Consider the following 20795-nt stretch of genomic DNA (forward strand, 5'->3'; position numbering starts at 1 on the left):
AACATACAGAATGCCTTGTCAAATCATGATCTACTGGAAGTAGAAAACTGTAAGGAAGGAATCATGATTGTCAGTTACTATGGAATTACGATGACTGCTCCATGACTCAGTTTAGCTAATCACTCCTGTCTTCTTACTAGAACTTTATCAAGCTGTTCTTTTGTGGCAGAGATGATGGCAAAAGAAGTACGAGGCCTGGAGGTGAAATATCCAGCTCGTGAGTATAAGTGGCGTCCGCGTGCCAATTTCCACATCCTGTTCTATTTGCGTTGTTACTAAATAATAGTGTATCTCCATTGTCAAGAACAATGTTACCATCATATTTATCAAGAGATTGAAAAGATGGCTAAATAAATTGCTCTCTTTTAGAATTAAAAATCACACCTGCATATTTCAAAACACTAGTTGTCTGTGAATAAATAATCATTTAATATGCAAATGTTCTTTGAAAGATTTGAAAATCACTTACAGGTTTACATATGAAATTATATAAGCACACACGAAACAGATACGGATGGATTTTATCAAGAATAATACCTATGTTCACAAGCAAGTTATGTTGTTTTTCTAAAGTTGCTCTATCTTATGCATACATGTCGACTGGCCTTAGTTTCTTTCTTTTCATTTTAAAATAATTTCATATTTATCGAAATTTGCAAGAATACTGTATACTGTGTTTCCCCGAAAATAAGACCTAGTCAGAGCATCAGCTCTAATGTGTCTTTTGGAGGAAAAAAAATAATATAAGACCCTATTTTACTATAAGACCAGGTCTATAATATAATATAATATAATATAATATAATATAATATAATATAATATAATATAATATAATATAATATATAATGTAATACCGGGTCTTATATTAATTTTTGTTCCAAAAGATACATTAGAGCTGATGTTCCAGCTAGATCTTATTTTGGGGCAAACACTATATAACTTTTTTCAGCTGATCCCTCAGAGTAAGTTGACATGATGCCAACTTTAGTGTGTGGTAACTAAAGTAAAACTTTCTCCTACACACGCTTTTTGAAACAAACTGGCATTTAATCCAAAGACTACAATCAAATTTTACCCATCATCTCAATAATATCCTGTATAACAAAAAACACCTGCATGGCATATATTTATTACTTTTCTTCACTGTCTTTTTCTCTGAAAAGTTTTCTTAACCATTCTTGATGTGCACAGCTTTGACACTTTGAAGGTTGGTTACTTTGTATATGGTGTCTCAATTGGATTTGTCTTATATTTCCTCATACATTCTGATTAAGCATTTTTGGCAGGAATATCACAGCAGTGATTTTGTGTTCTTCCTGTTGCCTCTTTCTTGCAGGACCCGAGTTTAATTTTCTCATGACCTATAATATTCACTTTGATCCTTTAATAAAAGTGGGATCGTCTAGGTTTGTCAACTGTACATATCCTATTTTTCTTTTTGTAATTAATTTGTAAATTGGGGGTAGGTACTTTAAGACTATTTCTATTTGTGTTTTTTTCTCATCTAACTTTTACACACCTGATTTAGCAACCACTGACGGATTAATTTATACTATGATGTTTGTTAAAGTTGGCTTATGGATGTTTTTAACATGTTCTTTTTAAAAAGAAATGTATCTCCTTTCTGGCATAATATATTGTTCCAGGCTTATCTTCTGTTTTATCTGTCCCAATTTTCGAATCAGCAATTATCATTAGGAGCCCTGGTTAACTTTAGTGAAGTATGATATTTAGAAACTCAAATCCGCCTGCCAGGTCTGCTCTTTGCTATTGGGGTGCTGCAGCTCCCAAGTCTTCTCAGTGGATAGGGATAGCTCAGAAATTGTGTTCTAAGTAATATTCTCAGCAAAAGAAAGCTCCTTGTTAAACATCTGAACACACACACACACACACACACACACACACACACACACACCTGCCTAGGACAAAACACCCCACTCTGGACCACGGAAGTTCCTGTTCACTCCATTCACTCTACTCAGGGTCTGACACCCCACATCAGGCTGCTGTGCCTTACCCCACCCACATGCAGGTGCCTACCTTGCTTGGATGTAAAACTTATTTATGCAGATGGGAAGAAGGAAAGAGGGAGGGAGGGAGAGAGGAAGGAAGGAAGGAAGGAAGGAAGGAAGGAAGGAAGGAAGGAAGGAAGGAAGGAAGGAAGGAAAAGCAGGAAGAGAGGGGAGGGAGGGATGGAGGGAGGGAGGAAGGGGGAGGGAGGGAAGGATGAAGAAAAGAAGGATGGAAGGAAAGAAGGAAGAAAGGAGGGAAGGAGGGAGGGAGGAAGGCAGGAAAGAAAGAGGGAGGGAGAGAGGTTGGGAAGGAAAGGAAGAAAATTTTTGAAGAAAAGGAAGTTAAAAAGCTTTTTCCTATATTTTTACTGAGTGTGTAGCACATAATTTCATGCTAAATTTTGGCTGTTTCAATTTATTGCCCTTTGGAAGCAAAGTAATCTCTTACAGTGTAAAATACCATATGTCAAATGAACTTGAGCTTTTCCTAGTTCAAACAGGTGAATACAATACTGAGCTCTGATATTAACATATATTTTGAAATATTACATTTATGTATAATATGTCTGTTGTACTTTTTTAAAAATCACATTACACTTTCAGTGTTCAGATTCTATAGGAATGACTAAATTTTATAAGCATTAAAGGGCTCTCACAAAAAGAATCATATCTATAAATATTGATATTTAAATGTATGTTTCCTATCTAAGTCTTGGTGTCTAACACATTTTTGCATCTTCATAACAAATCTAATTGAATATACCTTTTTCTGAAATATATTTTAGCCTGTATTTGCCACATTTTTTAATATTAGCAGAATTATAGTGTTCAAAAATATTTCCAATAACATTCTAACTCTTAGTTTGAAGGCACATTTTCTATTTTTAAATTATGATTAGAGAGAAACCCACTTATTTCATCTTTATTAGAAAAATAGGTATCAGATATTTTTTTTCGCTAATCATTTATTTCATTTTTTATTAAATGTATTTGGGTGATATTGGTTAGTAAAATTACATAGGTTTCAAGTGTACATTTCTATAATACATCATCTATATATTGCATTATATGTTCACCACCCAGAGTCAGTTCTTCTTCCTTCACCATATATTTGATCACCTTTTCCCTCTTCTCCCATCCCTCTCCCCCCTCAGTGGTCCCCTTTGGTAACCACTAAACTGTTTTGTGTGTCTATGAGTTTTTGTTTGTTTGTTTGTCTTGTTTATTTGTTGCTTTCAGTTTTCTATCCCACATATGAGTGAAATCATATGGTTCTCGACTCTTTCTTCTGACTTACTCAAACATAGTTTTCAATGGAAAGTACCACAGTAAGTAATGCAAATTATCAATGTACACAGGCATTAAATTTTCCCAGATAATTTACTGTTTAAAGAGAGACTGTTTAAATCTTACCAATATAATGTTCTATTTTTCCATATTTTTTTCTAGAATTATAAACTTAAAAACTACTAAATTAAATTTTGGTTGTTTATCAAGTTTTACTTAAATAAATAGAAAACTGCATCATTTATATAGAAATGTAATATATCATAGTGAATCGGTATTAATATAATGTTATATATATGCATATATTGATTATGTAACTAATCATTATTTATAAAAAATTCATACTAATAAAACATTTGATTAATTTTCTAAGGCTCAGAATTAATATGAATAGTGAATGCTTATCATCAGTACAAATAATACTTCAAGTTATTATCAATGATTTTGATGTGACTTACATTTTATATTCCTAGAATTTAATTTGCTTGTATAATGATTTATTTATATGCCTTCTTCCCATGATTTTAATTGAGATTAATTTTCTAATGACTTCATGGTAGACAATAAATATTAGTTTATTTCCTCTTTCCTTCATCTTTTCCTCTCTTCTTTCCCTCCTGTCTTAACTATCTCTCATCTTAATTTCTGGCTTTCTTCCCTAAAACCCTTTAAAACAATCCCTTTTCTCCCGTCTACCCCAGTGTAGTAAATTGGACAGTAAGAGGTTTCCAGATACATAATAATTTGAGTATTTTCAGCTTTGTAAACCTTTTAATTTCTCTTTTGGCCTTTACAACTAATGACATTTGTTTTCCAAATGCATTTTCATAGCAGTGAAAAATATATTTTATAACTTAATATAAAATTATAGTTATACATAAGAACTCTACTTAGAAAGTGTTTTGGAAATAGTTTCATAAAGCTATCAATTCTATTAAAACATAACATTTCAATGATTTTCTAATATTTGTCTACCTAGACTTAGAAAACAATAAATCACATTTTTTGCATCATCTAGGCCAGGGGTGTCCAAACTTTTTTCAACGTTTTTCACCAAGAGCCATATGTGGTAAAATATACAATCAGCCGGGCCACTCAGTTGAGGTAAAATACGTATTGCCTCACCTGGTTAATTTAAGTAAACTAAATATATTTTTGGAATTTGCTGCGGGCCAATTAAAAATGGATTGAGAGCCGCAGTTGGCCCGTGGGCCGCAGTTTGGACACCCTTGATCTAGGCTATAGAAAGTATAAAACGTCCTTTTCTAAATTTCTAATGAGTCTTATAAAACATAATGGCAAATTCTATAAATATTTTTGTGTGTGTGTATATATGTATTATATATACATATATAACACAAATATAGCTGGATTTGTAGTTAAAATGAATTTTACACTACATGCTATTTCTATTAATATATCTTTAAGTTTCAGAGAACTAACTAGAATGTTTTTATATATGCAGAATGAAACATTTTTTGAAAAGTGACATAACACTACATTTTCTAGTTTCCTTAAAACTAAGCTTATTATTTCATAATCAACTTTCGAATTTTAAGTGTATTTAGTTTAGTTTTCTTTTTCTCTCAAGGCATTTTTATTTTCAATTTTGACAGTATTCTTATTATACTTGAAATTTGATTTCTTAAGACATAGGTTGCCAAATCTTTCATAGGTGGGAGATTTAGAATCAGAGTTTAAAATCAATTTTGATTAGTAAATACATTCTAAATACTCACTATATGTCAGATACAACTGTTCCAAAATTTTAAGCATACTAATTTTTTAGACTAATAACCTGAATCATGATTTACTGAAATGTAAAAGCTATTTGCTTACACAAATATTGCATGAAATTTCAGACACGATTGTACTATACTCACCAGCCAAAGCAAGTATATATTCTTGAAATCTTGTCCCTATGCGGTTAGTGGCTGTGCAATTATATCGTCCAAAGTCATTGTCAGATGTAGGTGCAATCTAAAATAATTATAACAATAAAAGTTTACAATTTTAAAACAACATCACTCAAGTTTTAAAATGGACTCTAGTATGACTACCATCTTCACACATGCTTACTAATTAACAAGTCCTTGACATAACCTTCGTTCTTATATGAAGTAAACATTACTAAGTAATATAAAGTCCTTTAAGATGTAATCCATAGAATTATACTATCCAAAGTACTAGGTGAATATAGTCTATTTATTATTTATGAAGGAGATAAATGCCATCATTTTGTTACTTCTAATGAATAGAAAAACCATTAGATATTAATATATGTACATTTCAGAAAGTAGTATATAGTTTGAAAGATATGTATTCTGCAATCCCTGCAGATGTGAACTTGAAAAAAGGAAATTTACCAAAAGCATTTTTAACTCTTTGTTTACCTCTAAGATCAGGCAAATTTAGAGTTCAAGAAATCCTCAAAATGTCAGATCTCTTCCTAATATGATATTATTTAACATAAAATATTAACAAAGGATGAAGACTCATTCCACACAAAAAAAAAAAAAAAAAAAATCTTTCCAGGAAGGTGTTTTCCATGAAAAAACACTGGCCTTGTGGATGATTCCCTGCAGACAGGTCCATTATCTTGACATCTAGTAACTGTATCTTGCCTCTGTTTCTGTTCATTTTCTGTCACTCTTTTTCAGTTTTTGTAGAACATAGCCAACCTCAATCTTTATACATTTGAAATCCATAATTAAGTTAACCTTCCGGGATTCTGTGGCTGAATGTTGGCACCTATCCTGCAATTCTAATACACCAAAATTCTGAAGAACCAATTCAGAAAAGAGATTTTGATGACAGTAGTAGATAAGATTTTCAATCCCAATAACTATCATTAAGAGAGAATATGCTTACAAGTTGCTGTTAATTTCAACTCCATCCCAAAAGGGGGAAATTATTTTGTGGTAATGGGGGGGGGGCTATTAACTAAAAGCGCAATTTTGAGGTCCATTGAAGATGTTAATTCTGAAAGATTCCAAAATAAAGCTGTGCCATTCATTCTCTAGTCAGCTGCCCATTTACAAATAGATCATAGATTTAAGGATTAGAAGTTTTAACAGCTCTTAAAAAAGTACTCCAAACTGATTAGTCATTTTTCTTACATTTAGCTTTTAATAAACCAGGGTAATTTAACTCTAAAATAATTTTCCTGGTGAGAAAGAATATTTTCAAAATTTGTCAAAATGCAGGCATATCAGAAAGCTATTTGCATATCCCATTGGGGAAAATATGTTCTGAAAGAATACAATGCAGAGACAGAATGGACATGATAAAGAACTGGCACCATTACATAGCTCATTAAGATTAATAAAGCAATTTAAATAAATCCATTTTCATTGGAACACTTTTTAAAAGGCTTAATTCCTTTTTTCCCACTTCCTTAGAGTTCAGCTATCAAAGAAAAACCTGTACAATTCAGTCTGAAATAAATAATTCCTTTATCATGTTGGATGATGGACAAATACAAAAAATATCAGTAATAGCACAGATTGTTTTTTTGGACATAGAGCTAGACATAACTTGCCCAAATTATGTGCCTTACGGCATATTTGGTGTATTCTAGGAAAGCAATATAAAAGTAAAGACCAACAGTGGCTTTATACCCAATCCCAGCACAATGGAAAAAAATAGATATTACAAGATAATGAACAACTAAGTTATAAAGTATAAATTTAAAGTACTAAAATGTGCAAATTATGCTGATATTTATCATGGAAGTAGTAGGAACATCTATTTATGTATGATACACTTCACATTTTAATATGTAGTTAAAATAATTGAGATATTGGGATTTGGCAGAATATAATATCGTGTTTCCCTGAAAATAAGACCTAGTTGGACCATCAGCTCTAATGCGTCTTTTGGAGCAAAAATTAATATAAGACCCAGTGTCATATTATTTTATATTATATTATACCCAGTATTATTATATAAGACCTGATTATATTATATATTATATTATATTATATTATATTATATTATATTATATTATATTATATTATATAAGACCTGGTCTTACATTACATTAAAATAAGACCGGGTCTTATATTAATTTTTGCTCCGAAAGATGCATTACAGCTGATGGTCCGGCTAGGTCTTATTTTGGGGGAAACACGGTAGATCAATGAATATAGTTTTAATCACCAAACTATAAGCTGAGAGTATAATGTTTATGAAAAATCTTGGTAGTCCTTTTCCTAAACCTTCAAAAACTTGATTTTCACTTTCTATGTATTCTTTGATGAGAAAATCTTTTAAAGAGTATCATTATTTAGGACAAGGAACAATATGAATGATTCAAAGCAGAATATTATCCCAATCAACCTATTAGAAACATCCTGCATCAGTTTTTACCCGTATATTGAAAAGTTGTCTTATCATCTCAGGGGAGTTCTTAGGAATATTATTTAAAACAAACAAACAAACAAAAAACAGTTTTGTGAGCTTTACAACAGATGCATTTATTGGCATTAACCCAAAGGATTTATAGATTTTGATATATTTAAAATTCACAAATTTAGAAGTTCAAATATATATTTAATCAAAGAAAAGAAACCTTTACAAATCAAATCGAGAAATTCATTATTGACCAATTTGTTACTAATTGTAAACTTGATTTTTTCTATATTTTACATTCTTAAGAATTAATAATTATGTGACTATTAGAATTACTAAACACAAAGTAATATTATTGTGCTATCTCAAGCAACTATGTATACTATTAATTAAAAATTAATCCTGCTTATTTTTTTTCTTTTTGCTGTTGTTATTGTTATTTTGTTTTATTTTGTCTTTAAGTTGTGTTAAGTATGTTTATTATTTTAGAATTTAAATTTAAAATTTTAAAAATATTATACACATAAAAAGTGTATGCTCACAGTCAATGCTTTAACCAATAGATTTCCTGGCTATGTGTAAAGTAAAGACAAATTGCTTAGTTGTCACTTTGGGATGGGGAGGAATACCATTTAGGCAGAAGACTGAGTAACATTGGAGACTTCTATAAATACTTAAATGTCAGATTTACAAAATGTCACTTGACATTGACTATGGGGAATGATGAGCTACCCCACTAACTGAAAAGTGGTATGAGTAACATTGGAGACTTCTATAAATACTTAAATGTCAGATTTACAAAATGTCACTTGACATTGACTATGGGGAATGATGAGCTACCCCACTAACTGAAAAGTGGTAAGATAAAGTAAAGCAGAGATTACAGATTAGTCTGTCCTTTAAACGTGAACTTGTATCCACCTGTCATGGACTGAGTTGTGTCCGCCTCCACAAGAGTCATACGTTGAATCCCTGACCATCTAACCTGCTTGTATTTGGAGACATTCTTTAAGGAGGTAACCAAGGTTAACTGATGTCATAGAGTGGGGCCTGACACTCTTGTAATAAGAGACACAGAAGATAGTCCATAGGAACACACAGTGAGTGGGCACAATCTGCAAACCAAGCAGAGAGGTTTCACCAGAAGCCAATCCGTCTGGCACCTTGATCTTGGAGTTCTAGCCTCCAGATGTGTGTGAGGTTAAAAAAAGAAAAAAGTTTTCTGTTGTTTAAGTCACCAAGTTTGGGGTAGTTTTTATGGCAGCTTGAGCACCCTAATATATCACCCAAAACTGCAGTGAAATCCAACTCAGGTTTTAAGTATGGTTAAATACCTAAAATTTAGGTTACATCTGTCCAAATGTCATTGTGATATAGACCTCCACGTCAATTCGGCAATACCTAGTTCTTCTAATACAGTTACAAAGAAACTGATTTAAATTGATTTAGACAAAATGACTTTATTATCAGTCAGTTATCCAAACATTGGGGAAAATAATGGCTAAACTCTTCTATCAACCAAATATTTTACTAAGTCCGATTACCAGAGACGGTAGATAGAAGAGACGGTACAGATGAGAATACCTTTAAGAGAATGCAGTTACCTGGTGTTATTCTGAAACATGCAATTTAAAAATGTATGTAAATTGACTTAGGGGGGAAATACAGCATTTGTATACCTAAATAACGCTGTTTGAGGAAGCTTCCCAATTGTTCTGACAGCATCATGAAGTGCAAAGGCTGATGATCATTGTCACAAACTTACATATAAACTTTGTCACAGACTTATGTATAAACTTTGGAAATATACACACACCACATAATCTGCAATTAATAAATGAAAGATAATGTATTCAAACAGAATTTAAGTGACAGGCACTTGGCATTACAAAAACAATTATATACCATTTTAACTTAAAAATTAAAATGAAATGAGTCATTCAGCAAGTAAAGCTGCTTTATTTAGGAACTTGAAATATATAGCCAGTGGATAGCATTTACATATGCCAGTCCAAGGAGAAGAAAGGTGTAAACACAGAATGTAGGGCCAGTATCCACACTGAAATTGAAATTTTGGCCTCAAGAGCTGACAAATCACTCATTTGATCTATTTTTTTTCCTGATGTAATTAGTTTTATTTTCTAAAAGTAAATTCATGAAAAATAATGACTTTTGTGATACACCCAGTTTTTCTATGTAAATAGTGAGATGTTATTCATTAAAGAGCCATAATCCAAATGTATACAATTTTCTTTTAAGTAAATAAACATGAAATATATACAATAGGTTTATATTGATTTTGTAATATAAATAGATTGTGCATTAATTCATATTTTAATATATTTAAACATATTTTAAAATAGTAGGTAACTGTTAAATAATGTTGATATGTACATGAAGACTTACCTCTAATATCATCTTTCTTCCTGCACTATATGTCTTTAAATTTGTGGTGTTTTTAGCTGGTAACACTAATTTCTCTCTTCTCCAATGGACTGATGCTGGTGGATTCGATTTCACATCACAGCTTATATTGATTGGATTTCCTTCCCAAGAGTAATAAATTGTTTGGTTTGATATGAACTTGGGAGCATCTGTAAAGGAAAATAATATAACATTTATAGACATTTTTAATTAGTATAAACAATAGTATCATTGAATACAAAAGGAACCACAACAATTCTAATATCATATATTTAATTGTTATCGGAACTCATGAAAATATATGCCATTAGACCGTTTCATCAAATAATTTTAATATAAAAACATTCAAAGTTGGCCAATTATTCAAATATGAGACATTAATGCTTAGAGTTAAATTTGCATTTAATAATTAGACAAAAATATCCACCCAGCAAATTCATGGTTATCTACATATGTGGAATCGGTTTCTGAAACTACGCACGCTGCAGGGAGAATTTAAGATAAAACTTATAAAAAATCAGTGTTTTGTATTATTTTGAAATCTTCTTTTAGTTACATAATTTTTTCTAAAAATATTTTGAAGCAGATACAAAATCTAAACTAAAATGGCAATATTACTATTAAATAATTTTTCCTAAAATATCATTTCCTGTTTTTATTAAACCAGAAATGACTTAATTTAGTCAACAATATTAATTTGAAAGTTAATCAGTTGCTATGATGCTCTGTTAATGCTCAGGCCCCTACATCAAACTTCTATAATAATAATTAAGACAAAATAGACAATATATCATGTCATTTAATTGAAATAACCTAATTGTGGAGACATATAGACATAGGTTTTAGTCTTGCTCCACTCTGAAATTTTTATGTAGGCCAAATGTCAGTCAATCATAGTCTTTTTGAGTCTTAGTACCTTAACTGCATAATATTTGAGAGGATTCATTTTTTCATTTTTGCATAAAAACATAATTTTAAGAGGTAGCTAAAATGTTGCAGGTGTTTATACTGATTATTATTGTTACTAATATTTACTATTTAAAACTTAGCATCACTTCATAAATGATCAATCTGAGTTGTCTAACTTAAATGTTTTGTTTTACTTCCCTTAATTACTTAAAAAATTACCTATATCCATTTTTTTAAAAATTAAAGTTATTGGGGTGACAAGTGTTAGTAAAGTTACATAGATTTCAGGTGTACAATTCTGTATTACATCGTCTATAAATCACATTGTGTGTTCACCACCCAGAGTCAGTTCTCCTTCTATCACCATATATTTGATCCCCTTTACCTTTTTCTACCATCCCTCCTCCCCACTTTACCCTCTGATAAGCGGCTACCCATTTTTTCACAACAGATTATATATCAAATATATAAGAATTATTAGATGTAGTGAACAAATGAACAAGTAATCATTTAAAACTTCTTTTCCTACATATTTGACTATGATTTTAATGCCGTTCTCACACATAAGTATGAAATATTTATTGAACACTTTCTATATGATAATAAGTTTACACATTTTATTCTATTTGGTCTTTTAATAACCTTGTAAGGAAGGTGTTATCCTGTTTTATGCAATAAGGGATATGGAACAAGAGCTGTCATGCTTACTCTAGTACTAGGTTTTAGGTCTGGAATGTGAGTGTAGGGTGATTTTAACCAGGGTCCATTCTATTGCCATTCCACCTAGAAACAAAATTATAATTTTCAGTGCTAGCAACATTTTGGTGATGTGGACCCTATCATACATTAACGAGGGGAATATAATTGAAACAATTCCTCAGGAGGATAAAGAGCCTTAAAAAGCTTTAAAATTTCAATTCCGAAAGTTAGTCCTAGGTATCCCTCCAAAGAGAATAAGTTGAAATATTATGAAAGATTTATATATAGGACTTTAAATGCATTGTTATTTTAATAACAAAAGCTGAAACAAACTTAATGTCCAGAAAAGAGGACTGGCTAAATCAATAGTGATGCATCTTGGCACTTAGGTGGGCTAAATATTCCACAGACATATCTGCCTATGGTTTTCCCTCAGCGTGCAATGCGCCTGCCCTTGTCTTCACCTGGCTGCTTTCAAAGCAGAGCTCCGTGCTTTCCAAACGCAGTCTTTCCACAGCTGTCACTTGCGGGTGATGTTCCTACTTTGTGCTCCCACACATTCTATGTTCTTTCTTAGCATAGTTATAGGAATTGGAAGTATCTATTTGATTGTTTCTCCACCCAAACCATCTGAATCTTATGGATTAAGCTGTGTCATAATCACAATTATATTCCTGATGGCTTACACAGTGTAAGATGCTTATTTGGTTCTCAAAAACTACAATGAATTTACTGGAAATTAAATAGGGAATTAACTTTCAATTAAACAGTTCAGTCAAACTGAACAGAAGATATTTTCAAGGAGAAAAGAAAAAACAAACAAGCACAGAACTCTTTCAAGGCATTGAAAAATCTGAGTGTCTGACTAATTAGGGGGAGAGCAGTAAGAGAAGCCAAACTTCCTGATGTTCAGAGTACATAGCTAATCTTATATCTATATTTATCTCTAGCTACAAAATGTTTTTTTAATGTTTAATATACATGAAATATAATCTCTTTAGCATGGTAATATTTTAGGGAGAGGCTTATGAATAATTTATTTGCATATAATCAAATATGAAAATCATGCATGCTAATAGAACTATTAACAGCTGACTCACAGTCTACTCTGTACACAATATGGCATCTGTGTGTATGTGTATTGTATTACTAAAATTTACCCATAAATTTAGGGCAATATTTTTTTTTAATAAAAGCAAGCAATTGCCACTAATTGTTTGCCAGATAATCTCAGTGGGAATTTAATTCAAAATTACTGATGTTGAGTGCCGATGTGCTACAGGCTATACATGCTATACTGAAAGCCACATTAAGAAATGTATTTCTGGCGTGAGGCAAAGAAATACTGGCAACTCCCATGTACAATAAAACAGAAACTAGATTCCTGTACCTTACATGTTTTACAAATATCAAAACAGTATCAACACAGCAATATTAACTGCCACAAGGCTGGCATGTCATGACATCGAACAATTGGTGTTGAGCCACCATTTAAAGAAGGATGTGTACTCAGAGAAAGACAACAGGTGATGACTTCAGGCTAAAAAATAATGCAGCCATATTTCATATCGACGAATCAAAAATGTTCACAAAATTAGGCTTTTCTAGAAATGTAGACCTTTCACATCACAAAAGGCTTCAAATGTTGTGCAGAGGAAACAACTTTGTCAGCTTTCTTTTTCTTTTTTTTTAGCAGGGTTGAAGGAAGAAAAAAATATGGCATAAGCAGAACTGTGGAAAGAGCACAATTTATATATATATATATATATATATATATATATATATATATATTACCTAATATATCTAATATACATTATCTAATATATCTATATCTAGCTATACCTATCTATTTATAGATAGATCTATCTATCTATCTATCTATCTATCTATCTATCTATCTATCTATCTATCTATCTATATATGAACCAAAAATATAGTGTATATAAAAACCAACAATATAGGCATGGGCAAATTTTCACCTTGACGTTGCTTTCTTTGCCTAGGTTGTGTGCCTTTATTTTATGCATGTGGTAAATTAATTAACAGACTATAAAGCTAAGGAAACATCTCTTAAGGCATTCTATGCCCCCTAAATTCAATTAAAGTATAAATTACAATGAACAGAAGTAACTATTAGAAGAACATATTTTTATCTGAGTAGAGAAGAAAAATCAGAGAAACCTGAGTTGTGACAAGATAGAAATACATAATCCATACAATGGGAAGGTAGAGATATCCTTCAGAAAGTGGTAACAATGAGAAGCAAGGAAAGTGGAAAAAGACACCCTCTTGACAAAACTTCAGTCAGAGTTCTATAAGGCTTTTTTTGACTACACACTGTCCTTGGTCTGCCTTTAGTAAAGAATCCTACCTAAGTCAGTTTAGTGAGAGTCCTTCCATTCTTGATATCTGATTACTGTTGGTAACTGATCAAGTCCCTTTTCACCCACCCTTAATATCCATATCCGTGGCCTGTTTTTCGCAAGAATCTATTAGGCCAGTTTAGCAAGAATCACACTGTCCTTGAAATTAAATCAAGTTCCTCTTAGAAATTTTCTTTTTCTTTCTTTTTTCCTTTGTTTATTGGGGTGATAATTATTAGTAAAGTTACATAGATTTCAAGCATACAATTCTGTATTACATCATCTATATATCACATTGTGTGCTCACCACCCAGAGTCAGTTCTCCTTCCATCACCATGTATTTGATCCCTTTTACCCTCATCCACCACACGCCTCCGCCCTTCCCTCTGGTAACCACTAAACTATTGTCTGCGTCTATGCGTTTTTGTTTCTTTGTATTGTTCCTTTGTTTCTTTCTGTTTTATATTCCATATGTCAGTGAAATCATGTGGTTCTTGACTTTTTCTGTCTGACTTATTTTGCTTAGCATAACAATCTCAAGATCCATCCATGTTGTTGCAAATGGCACTATTTCATCTTTTCTTATGGCAACATAGTGTTCCTTTGTGTATATATACCATATCTTTTGTATCCAATCATCTACTGAAGGACACTTTGGTTGTTTCCATGTCTTGGCCACCAGAAATTTTCCATCCACTGTCTCTTGTCACTCTGCTCAATCCCCACTTTTCCTTGCATGTTGAGTTGAGTTTGATCTTTCTCTCCTATGGCAACAGCCTTGACACATATTGCAATAGACTGGAATAAAGTCTTTGTTCCCTTTTTAAACAGGTGTCTGAATAATTTCTCTCTGACAAAAGAAAGGGTATACTCAAAAAAGGTAATTAAAAGGAAAACTTGATTGTGTTTACCCTCTAAGAGGGAATGAGAAAGGCAGATCTGAAGCAAATATGGCAGCTACTATAAAACTATTGGATTATTTTTTGTAATACGTATATTTGAAGTGTTAGAGTTAGAATTACTTTTTTTTTTCATCAATCACACAAGAATTTTACTCAACCAGACTTTCAGACGGGGAAGAATGGGAGACTTATATCTACTAGTAAATTCACCAAGTTCTCATTGCATGAAGAAGCGATCTTTGTATTTTCAGCATTTACCTATTAACAAAGTTAAACTTGCGACATTTTTGTGCACATAGTCACTTTAAGTTCTGCAGAACTGGACAGATCTCATAGCATGTAACATCTGGAAAGAAACATGGGAGTCATCTACAAATCTTCATTCTACATACAAGAAACGTCATCTGGGACATTTGGGAAGGTGGTGGCAGAGCCAAGATCACCATTATTTGGCTCTTTATATTCATCCCACGAAACCTCACTGCTATGCCAGTTATTCTATTAACAACTGTAAGAATGTTCTCAGAGAGTTGTTCCTATAGGTCATTAACAGTGTTATTCCACATAGGAATTAATGTTTGAAGTGATTATACCAAGTAATCAAGGAAGTACTTTATTATGTCCTGTATACTGTATTTAAGCAATAAAGGAAATATGTGATAGAGTTTAGAAGAATTTTGGTGAAAAGGAGTGCACATTGCATTCTCACTTTTTTCAAAGTGATGCCAATGAAATGAAATAAATAGAATCATCATCACCTTCTCTATTCCTATGCTGATGTATGAGTAGTAGCTAAGATGTAAGAAAAATATATGTATATTCTAGGGCAGGCTGGTCATTTTCCACCATAAGGATTTTATGGCTAGAGCCATGTTTAGTAACACATCTTTGAATAAATAGTGCTTAGATAAAAACTCAGGAAAATTAATTTTACATAGGAGAAAAGATCTAAAATTGGAGGGGGAGAAAGAGGGAGAAGAAGAGGGAGAGGGAGGGTGAGAAGGAAAAGGAGAAAGAGGGAGGAAATCAAGAACAAGGATAAGAACACAATAAAGCATGTGTGTGTGTGTGTGTGTGTACACACACACACACACATAAATGGAGGGGACTATGACATTTACCATATATAAAGAGGTATTGAGCCATTTAAAAGGTGACATTTGCTTTTGGTTAAAATTATATAAACCCCTTGGGGTAATGCTAATTATTTCATGTTTATAAGTGCCTCTGGTTAGTAGTTTACTATAAATACACAGGTACTTACATATATACTCGTATATAATGAAGATGGTTCCTCTGTAATAAATATCATTTAAATAAGTTAATATCCCTACAACTGCAGAATGTTTGAGAAAAAATAAGAGTTTGTTGGAGGTGAAAATATTGGGAAGCAGATTATCTCTAGGCCACCATGTCTTCTACTTAATGATTATATGATTATTAATAAAAATACATATAAAACTGTATAGACTGGAAAAGGGTGAAAATGTAAAACTGGATGTAAAATGAATAAAGACTTTAAAAATAAAGGAACTATGTTCCCTTAGCTATTATCACAATGGGAAGATCTCAAGAGAAAAAAATATTTAGATTTTATTAAATGGCAGCTGGATAGGCAGAAGGCTGAGCTACGGCATTTCAACAGTCTTATATCCATGACCTTGACTGGATCTCTGATATAAAATTGCCAGCACAAGAAAAATAGCAAAGGGTGCCAGGATCTGAACTTGTCTGTTTCTCAAAGTTGGGATCAGGAAAATCATCTTCCAGGCATACCAGGAGACAGAGAAACTTTTAAGAGTGCCTTCGGACTTGGTGCCAATTACTACTATTTTGATAAATATCCTTTTTGTTTTCATTAATTTTAGTTTTATTTATTTTTTATTTTTTCCTTATTGTTTACAGCTGAACTTACAGCTGAACACACAGCCGGCATTCATCACTGCATTTCTATCACTGAACAAGACTTCCTAACTTGATTACTTTTCTTAATACAAGCTTTTGAGTTTCTCCTGCCATTTCCTCTCAGGCTCTCTCTCTCTCTCTCTCTCTCTCTCTCTCTCTCTCTCTCTCTCTCTCTCTCTCTCTCTCTCTCCCTCCCTCCCTCTCTCTCCCTCTCTCTCCTGAACACGGTTTATTTGTGGTTGGTACCTGTGAGTAAAGTCTTCCTGCAGTGTGCTGGCCTGGATTCCCTGAATTCTGCCTGCCCATTAGCAGGGTGATACTGGTAACTAAAAACCAAACAGGTTTTAGGAACTGAAACATATCACCTGAATGTCCACAGGTTCATAAGTAATAGAATCAATATTCACATTGACTATATATTATGCATTTTTAGAATCAAATTGAAAAGTGATATTAGTGTAAGATTTACAAACACTGAAAAATCAATTTAAGTCGTTTATAATTATATTGATAGCATAATATATATATATATATATATATATATATATATATATATATATATATATATATATATTGCCCTTGTAAAACTGTATTGAGATTATTGAAATCTGCCTTGCCCACTCTCCAAGTAATTTATATATTACCATGAAATACTGTCCTATCTTGAAGTGATCATACTGTATGGCATAAAATTTTAAATATATATATTTTTAATATTGGATTTTAAGAACCACAAATAACAGCAAAATGATTTTAATGTGTAATACACTGTACTATTTTAAAAGCTTTGGCATTCATTTCCCACCAATAAATCACAATACATGAAAATATCGTTCACTTCTCTCCGTTGTCATTATTACATCCCTGTTCAAGGTCACATACTTTATGCCGTCAACTTTAGAAGCTCTGTCCTTACTGGCTTACTGGCCTCCTGGCCTACCAGTTTCTATTTTAATACAGTGTTACTATCCTGCTTAAATCTTTCTAAAAGATTCTTTTCACATTTCTTAAATCAAAAACTTTCATGATAATTTATAAAGTTCTACATTAGCTGGCCTAGGCCTCTTCTCTGACCCTGTCTCCATTTGGGTTAACTCTGTCCCTTAAACTGCATCCATCCCTAACCCTTTCCTACTTTCAGCCCCTTGCCTAGCTGTCTCATTTATCTAATCACTTTTAGATATGTTTCGTCTTAATGTGGTTGTGTGTGTTTCATTTCCCTAATTGAAACATAAATTCTGAGAATAAGGACAATGTTGCATGCCTCACTGTTTCCTACAGCACCTGAATTTATATTTGAAACTCAGTAGATACTCAGTAAATAACAGTAAATTTCATTCATGATGAAAACCCAGGATAAGTATGTATTCTAGTTCTTATCATTCCATTGAACCGTGGAGGAAAAGTATACAGACATATATTTGGCTTTACTAAAATGATAGGACTTTAATCTGGTGTTAATTCTATAGTAATACATTTTCTTTCATAGACTCCTATTGCTTAGTTTGTGAAGAAGCCAGCCCCTTAAATTAACTAAGAATTAACTGCACATAGTTTTATAGTATCTAAAACATCTTGACACTTTTTTTTTTAGTCATTGAATTTTCTAATTTGATTTATGCTGAAGGAAACTACCAAGGGAATAAAAGCTAATATATCCTTTGGCACATTTGGAAGATAACTCAATTAATAATTTCATAGATACAGTTCTACTGTATGTTCACTCATATGCAGAATCAGCTACGGCAATTAACTAGATTCAGTCCATGTGGCATGGGAATTCGAATGGTTACCTGGAATACTAAATTAGATGTGTTTATTGCCAATTGAACCATAGCACTGGATGTGCATTTTCTGCTAAAGTTGAACTCAGTTATGCATAAATCTCAGCATAGTTTATGATCCTAAATTCATAAGCATCATTTCTTTTAAAATCTGCCTATATGTGACTTCTTACCATACACCTAATTTGACTGTTATGAGTGACATAAGTATCACTAATCATAAGACAAGTTTGATCATAAGGCGAATTATTCTTCTTCCTACTGTTATTCTTCTTTTTCTTGTCCTAATATCTCTCTTCCTTAAATCATACATAAAATACTAATAAAAGTATTTTATTACCTGTTGCTATTTTGTCCTCTATGGTTGCTTTATATATTGAATTTTCCATAGAACAGCTACAGTATTTTAAAACTGTATTATCATCATCGGACATAATTTCACATATACATCTAGGAAACAAGGCTTAAGTGAATATTTTTATAAACATTTCCAAGTTGGCAAAAGGAGAACAATTTGTCATAGAGATACAGTAGTGTTAAAAGTTGTCTTATAAACAACAGAAATGCTATTTTGCTCAGAATTTACCAGTAGCATATTGTGTAATTTAGGAAATTTTTGCTTATTGATGTCACAACTTTCAAGTGTGTCATTACTATCAAAGTTGAAAACTATGAAGTAAAATGCAATTTTTTATCCAGTGATTTAATTTGATGTCCAGGTTGTTAATTTTACCAATGAAAAAAATAGCTTCACAAATTTAATTCATTTCTTAAACTTCTCAGGTCCATCACACCTTGATGACTTAAAAATCTAAAGGAAACTAAAATATTTCCACTATTACACCTTAACGTGAGCAGTTGTGCATTCTAGAATGTTGTTTGTTATATGCATAATGGAATATCTATATCACAGCAACAGAAAACAAACAATAAAAACTCTTACTTATTATTGCCTGCATAATAACAATAACAACGTTAGAAATAATAATGACGATGATAGTAGCTAACATGGTACTTATGACCTGTGGTTAAATTTAAGCACAATTACATACATTAGATATTATTATATTTTACCTTTATATTTATCACCTCTTAATTGGAAGGCTGAAATGTAGGGAACTATGTAGCCATTTTCTACTTCCCTTTATGTCTCTTGAGTAAAAATTGGTAACAGATTGTCAATATTTACAACTTTTAAATAACCATGCTATTTAATTGAACTTAGATCCCAATTTCTTTCTGCTTAACTATTTTTAGGTTTATTTTTAATATGCACTCAAGTAGAACATTTTTTTTTATTTAAAAAGGTGATAAACTCTCATCAAAATTTAATTACTTTTACTGAATAGAGCAAAATAATTTGAGCCATTCCAGTTATGATTGTAACTGAATCGCGTGTGATACATTTGCTGAGTATTGAATCATAGTAACCCAAAACAAAAAAATGTATAACCTTTTCTGAAAAGAATAGTTTATTGACATGGTTATCCCCTTTTAAGTATAATTTTTATGGGGGGATAAAAACATGTACTCTTTGTTTTTGTTTCCCCAGATTATCATACTGCCTAGCATGTTTTAAGCATTAATAAACATGAGTTTGATGAATGAATTTGGCAATAAATATAAAGCAGGTGGTAGTATACTGTTATGTACAATATTTCTCTTACAAATTATTTTGTCATAATATTATTATTATTTTTTTTAAATCAGAGAAATTAAAGTAAAAGTATATAGAAGAAAGGACACATTGTAAACCAGAGTCTGAATGAAAAACACCTACAATTCTACTTCAGCCACATGAACATATCTGTACAAGTGCTTTTCATTTTGCTTTTCCAAAATAAAGCTCTAGATTTAGGAAGAAATGAAAATCAAGATTTTAGAGTATCTATTACATGCAAAAATATCTTTGTGGTTTTCCAGACAGCTTCTGGAAAATCACTAATATGTTCTTTGTTCTGTTTTTTTTTCATTTCAGAAAAAGAGATGTTAGAAATATTTAGGTTTGTGTCTGATATTATATTATAATGGAAAAGTTTCTATTCGTTCTCGGAAAGAACATTGCATTGTGCAAAACCAAAAATGCTTAAATAAAATTTTCAAACATATATGCATATACTCAAATAAAATTTTTCTCTTAGTTTAGTAGGCTATAA

At 31.8% G+C, this 20795-nt stretch overlaps 1 protein-coding gene across 2 annotated transcripts in view; it reads right to left on the bottom strand.

Moving 5' to 3' along the window:
• The window catches only part of NCAM2 (neural cell adhesion molecule 2), a 446058-nt gene that overhangs the window by 84785 nt on the left and 340478 nt on the right, over positions 1-20795 (bottom strand). For both annotated transcript variants that reach the window (XM_088794499.1, XM_088794500.1), the window contains exons 10-11: positions 10059-10246; positions 5183-5279 (exon numbers count right to left, since the gene is read on the bottom strand). In XM_088794499.1, the coding sequence (XP_088650625.1) occupies positions 5183-5279; positions 10059-10246 (285 nt within the window). The remainder of the gene's footprint in view (positions 1-5182; positions 5280-10058; positions 10247-20795) is intronic.

Source organism: Rhinolophus sinicus, chromosome 17 (assembly GCF_057876585.1).
Source record: "Rhinolophus sinicus isolate RSI-liver-muscle chromosome 17, RSI-T2T, whole genome shotgun sequence".
NCBI lineage: Eukaryota > Metazoa > Chordata > Mammalia > Chiroptera > Rhinolophidae > Rhinolophus > Rhinolophus sinicus.